The 12,837-nt window shown below is 38.5% G+C and overlaps 1 protein-coding gene across 1 annotated transcript in view; it reads right to left on the minus strand.

The window, feature by feature from the left end:
• Window positions 1–7,460, minus strand: part of nlk2 (nemo-like kinase, type 2) — an 87,874-nt gene extending 80,414 nt beyond the window's left edge. The window contains exon 1 of the mRNA XM_067450489.1: window positions 5,748–7,460. Within this exon, the coding sequence (XP_067306590.1) occupies window positions 5,748–6,223 (476 nt within the window). The 5' untranslated portion in view covers window positions 6,224–7,460. The remainder of the gene's footprint in view (window positions 1–5,747) is intronic.
• Window positions 7,461–12,837: the final 5,377 nt, after the last annotated feature.

Consider the following 12,837-nt stretch of genomic DNA (forward strand, 5'->3'; position numbering starts at 1 on the left):
ATTTATAAAGAGAAAAACTGATGTGTATTATAGTATAATTAGATCCGTGCATTCATAAACTATTGCCATCGGTTTCATTAATTTCTTTTTTTAATTACTCAATGCTTTTGACTGAATTACTTTTGTATCTTTAATATGAATCAATTCATATTTAATTCAGATAGTGAAAACTATACAGTGTTTTATTTTTTACATTTAATTATTTAATTTCTTAAGTATTTATTACTAACTACATGTTAAACAAAACTAGGCTACTGTCCCTAAAAAAGTTGATCATTTTATTTTCTCCTTTTGTTTGTCATTTCCTATTTTTAATATAAAAATAAAAAATAGCCAGTCTTGCTTTATTACAGAAAACTGTCAGTCATGTGTGTAATAATTGCAGTAAGCTTAATAATATTGGGAACGTTCACATTTAATTCAGTGGGTTTTTTAAAACGTCAGTAAATTAGTATCAAATCTATGCATACTGTATATCAAATCGAAATTGTATTTCAGATCGAGAATATATTTTTTATATTTTTATATTTTTGAGTTGTGACCTCAAGAATTGATTTGAATCGAATAGTGAGGTACCAAAAGATTCCCACCACTACTAAGAATACTAAGACAAAAATGTATGCACAAAATACATGTGACTGTTACCACTATAATGTAAAATTAAATTAGATCAAAACAGTAGATCATGGCACTAAAAACACCAAGGTCATGACTATGGAAAACAAATAAAATGACCTTGAAAGCAAAGCGAGTCACTTTGGTTAAAATTGTCAGGCAACTTCATATATGTAAATTTAAAGAGTATGTAAATGTAATGTAAAGTCATTAGAGGCATCCTAAACCTGGCTGGTTTACAACATGTCACATTAAGGCACACAAAACATAATACAGGACACATGGAATTCCCATAAGCCACAAATGAGGCATCACAGTCAACTGAAGCCTTCTAAAATTACAACAGTTTAGCATTTAGCGCTCCTGTTTCCCGTAACTTTGTTCATGTACACTATGAGTCAATCTCAAACTACAAGCGTAAACAGTAAATGCAGGTCAAGGGGTTTTAAAATAAACGTTTTGACTGAGCATCAAGAGAGAGTTATGCCGTTATGTCCTCCACATAAGCACTCCACACTATTAAAATCATACTAGAGTGACTATTTTAAGGATATTATTAATGACCGATATGTTTTTTCCCCAGAAAGCATCAGACCCAGCAGTTTGCACTTCATTTCCTGCAGACTAGAATATGATCGAGTAACGGTTAGCACACACCAAGTCCCTTTAGCATAAACTATCAATTATATTCCATTTCAATTTGCTTTCATTTTCATTCTGAAGACAGGATGTAATCTAAACCTTTTTGCACATTCACTGCACAATATGCTCACTTTAATAAAGCATTATTTCCTGCAATTAAGCAGATGCAAAAAGATTATGTATAGTTAGAATATAAGAGAATTAAATCCAACCGCATCTGCATGAGAACCAGTATGTGACGCACACACTTTGTGGCACGGCCAAAACCAATTTATCTAAACTTTTGCAGCTGCCCGAATGAAAGGACACTAACTACAACATATAACACCACCCAAAACAGCCCTCTACAGATAACACAAGGACCAAGCTCATGCTTTCCTTTTTCTGTTTTAACTCATTTATTCCAGCATAGGATCTAAGTTCTAATTGACAGGATCCTTACAAAGTCTTTGGCCCTGTATATGAGGTATACATCCTTGTTTACACCTGATTTTTGTCCACATTCAACCACTTCCGTCCTGATTTCTTCGAGGGCTATCGTTGTTCTATCGTTTTATTGTTATTCTACATGTTTTATTTTTTATTATTCAATATATTGTAATAAATAAGCTCACGCAATTTACTTAAGAATGCACCCGGAGATTACAGAAAATACGAATACGGAGAGCATCAGCTTTCGTTTCTGCTCTAATAGCTGTAAGACCTCGCTGAACGCTGTGAATGTGTGTTAGAAATTAGGAATGGTGAGAGAACATTGTGTTTGGTGCGTTTTTCATCTAAAAAGCAAGGCTTCGCCTAGCTAGCATGCTTCCCATAGTGTTTACGCATTGAGTCAGTTGGCGTTTTTTGTGGTCGTTCGAACACATTAAACCACATGAGGGTTTACACTACGAAGGCAATCCGGTCAAATGAGTTTTCGACTATCTCTGGAAGTGGACAAACTCAAAACATTTTAGACCCCACAAGGGTTAGTTCACCTAAAAATGAAATGTATGTAATTAATGACTCACCCTAATGTCGTTCCCCACCATAAGACCTCTATTCATCTTCAGAACACAGTTTAAGATATTTTATATTTAGTCCGAAAGCGTATCTAAGTGTATGCACACTATACTGTCCATGTCCAGAAAGGGAATAAAAACATCATCAAAGTAGTCCATATGTGACATCAGTTAGTTAGTTAGAATCTCTTGAAGCATCGAAAATACATTTCGGTCCAAATATCACAAAAACTATGACTTTATTCAGCATTGTCTTCTCTTCCTTCTTTGTGTTCAATCCTCAAATAAAGATTCAAACGGTTATGAATCAGTGAATCGATCAATGATTCAGATCGCCAGTGTCACGTGATTTCAGCAGTTCTATCCGAATCATGACTCAATACGCTGATTCATAACTGTTTCTAATTTATAGATTCTAATTAACTAACTGATGTCACATATGGACTACTTTGATGATGTTTTTATTCCCTTTCTGGACATGGACAGTAAAGTGTGCAATGCATACACTTCCATACACTCTCGGAACCAGTTACGGTACCAATTTCGGTACCACAGCTAAATCATTTGGAACTACTTTATTTACCTATTTTATAAAAATATTTAATTCAGTTCAATGAGTTTATTATTTATGATGGTAATCATTATGATTAAATCATATAAACATTTAAAGGCTACCTTTTTTTTATATAAAAAAGATCACACCTAATCAGAGGCTGGCAGAAGTGGAGTATTTTTCCAAAGAAGAACACTGATGAAGTACATATACTTGAAAAATAAAAATACTTGGAAAGTAAAAATACTTGGTACTGTCCACCTCTGCACCTAATAATAATAATAATAATAGTAATAATAATAAAATGAATAATTATTATTAGTGTTTATATTAGTATTACACTGAGGCGTAGCCAAATCCACTCTACAACAGTAGCCTAATATATTTCTGTCAAATTCTTGAAGTTAAACCGAACAATTTTGACGGATTGCAATGAAGACCTTTGAGATTCTGTGGTGTATGACATATGACATGGGAATAGTTTTTTCTCTCAAATGAAATGGTAAAATTCTCATGAAGTGACTCTCAGAGCATTCCTTCACACAGAGACACTGTTAGTAAGTCTGGAGCCCTGACCTTAGCTATAACTGAAATATGAATTGAAACGTTTAAATAACCGTAATCATAGTAGTTGCATTTTAATTGTCAACAAATAAGAGCATATGACATTATTTTTACCCTTCTGAAGCAGAACAATAGCTTTGTGTGAAAAAAAAAAACTGAAACTAAAGTTATTATGCTCTGAAATTCGTGCTTTTGCATCATTTTTAATGCATGAAGCTTCAGTTTCCACTGATTGTAATTAAGAGCAATCAGCGCAATTTCTTCAAAATATCTTGTTGCATTCCAAAGAAGTAAGTACATCATGTATGTTTGAAACGATATGAGGGGTATTAAATGATGAGAGAATTGTCAATATTTAACTTTTTGGGTGAATTATACCTTTAATTAATAATAATAATAATAGATTTTATTTATAATGCACTTTTCATTCCGAAGAATCTCAAAGTGCAACAAAGGGGTGGGGGGGGAATAACAAAAAATGAATAACATGTAAACATATAGAATACTACAAACAAACAACCAAAAAAAAAAAAAAAAAAATATCTCATGGTTCTGGCCACCCCCTTTCAGAGGGTGCAAAACCCTAAATGCTTTTCCTCTATGGCCATGCCTCTGGAGGACAGCTATAAATATACCAGCAGGCAACAGTGCAGATTAAAAGCAGACAATGAGCAACAGGAAGCGATTTTGAGGAAAGGTCAGGCTAAGATTGCATGGGTGGAGGCAGGGAGGGAGGCTGCTGGTGAGAGCTTCCCTAGTTTTGAGGCCCCTCTGCAGGCACCAGTTACAGGTGATTCCTTTGGATAAACACACGGAGAGCCTATATGTAACAGAAATAGTCGAATGCATTAATTTAATTTGGTCTTTTTGTGCTTATACATTGCTCGTCCCAGGAATTAACTCTAAAATTAACTTCCGAACAGAAGCTGTGGCTAAATCTTCTACAAGACAGAAGGGTGTGTGCTTAAAAAGGATATTGCATTTCCTTGTAGTTACTCATTCTGAGAACCTGCACTCTCCTTCCTTTAAGCATTACTCATATTACTCAACTTTTCATCTTTGGTCTGTATATCCATGTGAAACGATTTTGTTGTGACTGGAAGAAATTCATAAGTTCAATTGGCACCAAACAGTTTTTGGCCCCCATTGACTTCCTCTGCATTTCTTTTCATGGTTTCAAGTCAATGGGGACAAGCAACTGTTTAGTTACCCACAGTCTTCAAAATATTTTATCTTGTGTTTAACAGAACAAAGAAACTCATAGGTTGAGAAAAACTTGAGGGGGAGTAAAGGCTGACAGAATTACTAATTTTGTGTGAACTATTACTTTACTTTGCATTATATAGGTTTATGTGCCTATAGGTTTATACATGGAATGAAGTAAACACCTGGGTTAGGCACTATTCTCAACAAGACACTCAAACTGACATGAATTAAATCTTGAGCATTTAAGTCAGCTTATCCCTTAAGCAGAGCAATGTTCCCTTAGTGTACATCTTAAATTCTTTGCCAAAAGCTGTTCCTCATTCCCCTTGAACTGTCACACAGGAATCTAAAAATACAGTACCTCTCCATCCCATTCCCAACAAACCTGACATATAAAACACTTTAAAGGTGCACTCTGTAAGTGATGGTTTAGGTTTAGTCAATTCTTGTCAAACAGAATGAGTGGACAAATAGCATATAAATGGCCATTTTGCCCGTTGATATGCTATTTGTCCACTCATTCTGTTTGATGGATTGTAAACATTTAGATTCTTACCACCCCTTTTTTGCTTTTATATTGTTTGGTTTTTATTATTATTTGTCGTAAAGCACTTCATAAAGTAAACCAACACACTTTCATGGCAACTATTTTATGTTTTCGCAAATTGGTGAATAATTCATACATTTTCATAGCCTATATTCACATTTTTTAGGGGTATGGGTGGATCGTTATGCTACCCGTTTTGTCTAAAAATCACCAATTTCCATACAAATTTCATATGAAATCGTAATTTCGTAAAATAGCTATTTTTCTCATGGGATTAAGTTGTCTAAACATTTAAATAATGTCAATAGTGGAGTATTAGTGTAAATTGGCTGATTGCATCCCACAGCTGGGTCATGTGACAGCAACATGGCGGCACCCATGTGGGGGAGACCAGTTTTTTTTGTTTAATAACATGGCTTATTTTCTATTAGACTGGGTTATCTCGAGTCTTCATCTCATGAACGTACATCTTTTTAATTATACTCCCAAAGATGCATCCTTTGTGTGTAACTTTTCATTTGCACACTTAGCCTACTTTTTAAAGTGCACTTTTGAAGTCGTCAGCAGCATTTACAATGTTCACTTACAGAAGTTGTTACAAGGTTATTTGATCACTTACCAAACAACACCGAAAGCTCCGTATCCGATGGGTCTGTCCGGCTCTATATCCAGCTGTTGTTGTAAGTGATGCGAGTGGTGGTGGTGATGGTGATGCGCCTTCACAGCGGCCGCGGCGGCGGCTTGCACTTGCGCTGGGGCTGCAGCGGCCGCCGGCCCCGGAGCTTGACCAGGAGCGGGCGAGGGGAAGTACGGCTGCTGCTGGCTCGGGTTCAGCATCACCGCCGCCGCGGCGGCAGCAGCAGCGGCTGCGGCCGTGGAAGCGTGCTGCTGTACGGGGTGCACAGCAGCGGCCGAGCCGGGGTGCTGGAGGTGATGCTGGCCCGGGTGGTGATGGTGGTGGAGGTGGGCGGGTGGCGGGAGATGGGGCAGCTGGTGGTGATGGTGCGGGTGATGCGCTGCCACTGCCGCGGTTCCGCCGTTGTACGCAGCCATCATTTTCGCGGCATTGGAAGCCGTCGTTCCGCACAGAGCCATTCACTCACTCAACAGCCCGAAATGAGAGGTGGAAAAACAAAACAAAGAGGCGAACGAGATGGAGAGGGAGGCTGCCGAGATGTCAAACTCTCATTTGGCTGTCATAGAGCCAAACGACGGGTAAAATCAAAGCATAAATGTCCGGCATACATTAAGATGAGTGTGAAAAGGTGTCATACTAACAACTCTCCAGCTTTGATCTGACCTACTTCGGAGGATCTTTTGCGTTATACGTTCTAGACTAGCAAAATGACAGTCGCGGACATCCAAGAATCCTATCTCGGAGGATAAACAAAAGAAAACTAAAAAAGGAGAGAGGGATTAAATCAAAATAATGCGCTCCCCCCATAATAAATCAATTCCGCACGGCCTTAAATCTCCCTCATGTTGGAGGCACGAGGAGCACCTTGCTTTGCTCTAAACTCGGGCTTGTATGGAAAAGGGAAATTAGGTGAATAGTACAAGTTAAGTGGGGAATGCAACATTCATCTTTTAGATTTCCTCATATTTGCCATTTTTGGGCTCATCCAGCCCTGTTTCCACCGCCAGGGCTGCATGCAGTTTGCAGAAGTTACGTGGATCTCAATCAGGCCACCGTTGCTGACTTGGTACTTGCTCGCCAGCTTACTTGTTTACATTTGCATTAAAACGCACAATTCCCCCCGCGTGAAAAGGTTGCTCTACTGTATCGATCCGGAAAGCTTGTTTTGCAGTATGGCGCTCTGTTGCCGCTTTCTGTTGCGCTCGAGCTCTAAGCTGTAGATGGATAGCTCCAGATCCTCTCCAAATGTCAAAATCCCCTCGAAGCACCCATCACGCTGATCAACAGAGCAATCCGTTTTCCTGGAACAAGGAAAACATTCTTCCGAAGCTTTCAACTTATTTTCCCCATCGATAACGATGTGCTCGTTCACCGGCGTTCCGCTGTCTTGCTCTCGGTATCGCGGGCATGTATATCCAGTGAAGAGAAATCAAAATAAAACATCCAGTGTTTCTTGCAGTCACAAAACAGGCGGCCAGCGTCCTCACCCCCTCGCCGGATGGTGCTGCCAGGACCTGGGAAGGCACACGCGCAACCCTGCCGTCTTGGGTACCCGTCTATTCCTCGTCCGATGACAGGTCTCTGAACCAATCGCGTTGCGCTTCTGAAGTAGCGCGGCCAATCAGCGGACGAGAGGAAGAGACGGAGGTCCAACCATAATAAACAGGCCCTTGTTGCATGTGGAAGCTAGCGCCATTACGGCTACGCGGTACTGTAAAAGACAGTGACAGTCTACGGAGCTCTTGAGCCGAAATGGAGAGCGAGGGGCCCCACTTACCCAGAGCCATTACGCGAGACATGCCATCCAATTAGCACCTGCCATTGAAGTGAGTCCCTTGCCTGAAAGGAGAGCCATGATTCGCTGTCCAATCGTTTTTCAAATCGAAGAAAAATGCACAGTAACAAGGACGGTCAAACATTATACAGTATAGTATAGAAATATATTATACAGTTTACACAGTTCATAGTTTGTTGTTACAGTGCATTAAAATAAGTTTTACTTTGAAAGATACAGTGTAAAGTTTAATTTTGCATTCGTTTAACCTATAATGAGAAGAAGCATAGTAATATAGAAATATTTTTCCCATAATGATTCAGAATGCTTTGCTATTTTATTAATTTCTGTGTTATTTTTAGTTTTTGTTTTGAATTCTCTGTCACGAAATCGATCACCATTAAGTTCAACACCTAGCAATAAATCTGTAGGAATGTTTTTTTGTTTGTTTTAAGAACAATTGTATTTAACCTAAATGTTAGAGCAGGTGAGGTCATGTGTTTAAAATGTTATAATTTATTCATTTCAGTTTCTGTTGGCCAAACATTTCAATGTGTTCTTTTTTCTTTCTTTCTTTTTTATAGCCAACAGATTATTTTGCAGATGTAAAGGTATTAATAGAATTAACATTCTGCAAAATATTCATGGTCACGTTTGACATCTAGCCCCGATCTCCTCTATTATTAAAACATTAGGTAACATAATTTAATGTGCTCAAAATAATTAATATACAGCACACATGTACATTTTACATGCATTTTTCCTTTCTATTTTTTTGGAGTAAATTTGTTTGTGAGACTGGAAAACTTAATCAAGTTAACTCGAGCAGTTTAGAGTCTACAGCTGTACATTCCACACCTTTGACCTCCAGTCTTATGTGTTTGCATAAGGATAATGCTTCATCTCAGCAGGCTCTCACACTCACAGCACTGGCAGTGTGTACTGAAGCGTGAGGGTTATGTGTTTATTAGTGATATATGCTCTGTTTAAGCATTAACTGCATGGGTCCCCTGAAACTCATTTTCAACAATTATTTGATAACATGGTGGTGAAATAAGGTATAGACCTTGTTTAATCTGCTTTTATGGCCTTTTAAAATGTTTTGTTAATTTAATGTTACACTGTGATGCACACCGATGAGGCATAACATTATATCATAATATTATATTGGTCCCTTTTTTGCTGCCAAAACAGCCCTGACCAATTGAGGCATGGACTCAACTAGACCCCTGAAGGTGTGCTGTCACTTTGTTATCTGGCACCAAGATGTTAGAAGCAGATCCTTTAAGTGCGAGGTGGGGAATTTGGAGGCCAAGTCAACACCTCAAACTTGTTGTGCTCCTCAAACCATTCCTGAACAATTTTTTGCTTTGTTGCAGGGTGTACTCTGCTGAAAGAAGCAACAGACAGTAGAGAATACCGTTTCCATGAAAGGTTGTATGGTCTGCAACAATGCTTAGGTAGTTGGTATGTGTCAAAGTAATGCTGCGTTTCAGGCAGGTTTTTGAGCCCTTAAGTTACGACTTCAATCCATCTCACGACTTTGTAGCGTTCCAGGCAAAGTCACGCCCAACTGCCTGAGCGCAAGGAATTGTGGTAGCTAGATGTAAACAAAGCATAGGGAACCGTACCTGAATCTATGTTCATTTACAATCATTTGAGGGAAATTTTGGCGAAAATGGCGCATAAGGCAAGAGAAGCTGTTATACCTTTTATTTTACATTATTTGTATATTTGGAAATGTATTTGGTATTAATTCTTGCATTCAATGAACTGGGAACTAGATAACACTAGAAAAGCTGCTAATAATGCATAACATTTGTGGATAAATAACGTTAGAGCAATACCTTGTTTTAATAAACAATTTGGTTTTTAATGAATGACTTTCATAAACACCGCATCTGTAGAGCCTGCCATTGTTGTTTTGCGGGCTATGTGACGTCAGAGCTCGTAACTGGGAGTACATCGATCTGGTGCGAGTTCCCGGTGGGAAGTCACAGGTTTGCCTGCAGTTCCATTGCACTTTCACGGGTAGAAGGTTGAAAAAACTGGTTACTGGTTGCCTGGAACACAGCGTAACATCTACATGGATGGCAAGACCCAAGGTTTCCCAGCAGAACATTGCCTAAAGCATTACACTGCTTCCCCCGGCATGCCTTCTTCCCATAGTGTATCATGGTGCCATGTTATCCCCAGGTAAGTGACACACATGCACCCGGCCATCCATGAGATGTAAAAGACGACGTGATTCATAAGACCAGGCCTTCTTTGCTCCGTGGTTCAGTTCTGATGCTACTGTTGGCGGGTTTGCCTGGGTACAGGGGTCAGTATGGGTACCCTACTGGTCCTCATGCACAACAAACTCTAATGTACTGTGTATTCAGAACCAGAATTAACTTCTTGAGCAATTTGAGCTATAGTAGCTCATCTGTTTGATCGGGCCACACAGGTCAGCCGTCACTCTCCACATGCATCAAAGAGCCTTGGCCGCCCATGTACTGACAGGTGTACTGACAGGTCATAATGTTATGCCTGCCTGATCAGTGTATGTTGTTGCAATTTCCTGGAATTGAACCACCAGGACATTAACGTCTGAAACTTAACCAAAGTGATCAGCTGTAGAATATTCCAGAGTGAATGCAGTAGTGCTACGTGTCTAATTAACCACTGGAAATATTTAAACCGAATAATTCATCTCCTGCCCAGGTCCAAAATAAACTGGTGGCCTCCTTTAAGTGTAGGCCTAGTTCTTATGGATGAGTGGGACGTGCTCTACATCGAGTCCGCCTGTACGTATATCACCAGAGGAAGGATGCTAACATTCCCAGGACTGAATCAGGCCCCATTGATTTGGACATTTTCCTCTCTGAAAATCGAATGTAGCAGCTGCAATGCCTTAATCAATAATGGCAAGGCATCATCTACAATGACTTCACATCTTTTCATTTGAAATTACTCTGCTGAATTTGCACTTGCACACACATGTAATCTACAAAAATAAATCACCCAATTGGCATTGGTCTCGAATCCTGAAAACGTAGCAGAGTTGTTCAAATTTAATGGAGATTTGAATTTAATTAATGCAAGAGTTAAATTATAATCTATTATGAGGATGCCCATATTCTGCATCTTATCTTTGTCACTTCTCAGCTCTTCATCTTTCCATCAGGCAGCATCTGGCACATGAAATCTTCCAGAGATTCCGATCATTCTCGCCCACAACGTGCAGGAATTAATTAACTCTTTGTCTGTTTAACAATTCATCCATGACCCCAAAAGTTTTATAGTACAATATACTTGTTAATTAACTGCATGAATTCAACTCATTTTCAAATAAATTTATTTGTACCCTTTTATCGCTGTAAAATCAGACTTTATTGTCAATGCAAACACAGGGCTGAGCAAGAAACTGAAATACATTTCATAATATCACATGCTGCTAACAAAAGAAAGAGTCTGTTCTTAGCTTCCTGAAACTAGGTGGTTTTAAATAACCCAGTCTTAACCATTGGATTGTGGTGAATATTTATGGTTGAGAGTGCAGCATCTGAGCGCTGATTAACTGAATTAAAGGACATATGGAACCCTGCTGATTATTAATGTATAGATGAAGATACAGCAATTTCTTAGGCTGCATGCTGCTACTAACATCAAGTCAACTCAGTTATCGGCTACATTGATAAATGAGACGCGTCCAGCCTCCCCTTATTAAGCTTTCACAGCAAAAAAAAAAGCTTTTCCTGATAGAGTTCTTTTGTCCTTTATCAAATGTAATAAACTTCATGAGTATAAACTTGGAGATCAAGGCATGGTTGTTCCTAAGTGAACGCATCTCAGCCTGAAATAACTTTTAGGCTGGCAGGTTATTAATGAAGTAATGAAGGAGGGAGGTAAGAAGCGTTTTGTCACATCAGCAGGAGTGATATTACCCAGCATCCATATATGGTGCTGTAAAATTCAAAAGTAGCTCAAACCAAATATAAATTCTGAATCATTTCAATATGAGTGATTTCAAATATTAATGTGTAAAGTGTTCTTGTATTGGAATGTATTACAAAATATAATGTATTGAGACAATAGTTTAACATGGCATTTGCTGATAGCAGAAATATGCTGACGGATACATTATTTAAACGTTTTTCTGCAATGTTTGTAAAACGTTCTTGTAAGGACATTCAGCGGATGCCTTTAAGACATTTATGATATGTGAATTTGCTTTATAATGATGCACTAACAGACATCTTGTATTATGCTTTTCATTTGGTATTTATTGTGGTTTAAATAAACCTCATTATGTACGCACCATGTTTAAAACATGCATTAAACTGCCTAAATTAAACTGCAAAAAGCAGGCTTTCGTGTCATTTTGATAAGAGGTTCACAACGCATTTTGGACATTCTGTATGCATAAGATATCTGTTTGATGTTTGCACATGCCAAGAAAATGTCTTCAAGCACACTTGAGCGTGTGTTTGCACTTTGCAAGTCAATGGAACAAACAGAATCACCCATATAGATAAGCTTTTTCATTGTTATGATTTAAATTTTATTTTTTACATTTTGTCCAAAAAACAAACATGTATAAGGTGTATGCATTTTGTAATTATATACTATCAATTCAAAGATGAGTATGCTTATCAGTTCAGCTTATGTTTTACTGGTACATCTGAGGACATTACTGACATCTACTGGCATGGATGCAAAGTTTTCCGATGCCATTGTTGAGATATTTAGTTGATAGGCATATTTTTGGGTGCATGAATCCTTTAATCTGCATAATAACATTTTTAAAAAATGTAGTAACTGAGTGCAAGGTTTGAAATATTGACTGAGATATACCACAAGAGTGCAAAACATTGGCTGAGGATGTCATCAATCTGGCCCATAATTTGCTACACCATGCATGATCAATAACTCAATAACATTTCATTGTTCGTTCTGTTTGACCAGCTTCTCAGACACAAAGAGGCTTTCAAATCACTGATGAAAGAACACAGGATATAAAGTAAAAACATCACTGCATGTTTGACCATATGCTGTATTAGACTTGTACCCATAAATCTAGTGGTGGACACTGATCTAGAATTATTCTCTTGCTACCAGGATTTACTGAATGGTTGAGGATAACCCAGACGTGGCGATCTGCACAGAGAATCTGTGTCCTAATTAGGCCCTGGCATTGACAGTGAGCACTGCTTGGGGCACTGCGGAGGGGAAGCTGCAAAAATGTAGTGCTGAATTAACTCCAGGCAGACCATAGTATGTAAGTGGAGCAGAAAACAGATGGTCCTGAGCTTG

Source organism: Pseudorasbora parva, chromosome 8, assembly GCF_024679245.1.
Source record: "Pseudorasbora parva isolate DD20220531a chromosome 8, ASM2467924v1, whole genome shotgun sequence".
In the NCBI taxonomy this organism is placed as follows: Eukaryota; Metazoa; Chordata; class Actinopteri; order Cypriniformes; family Gobionidae; genus Pseudorasbora; species Pseudorasbora parva.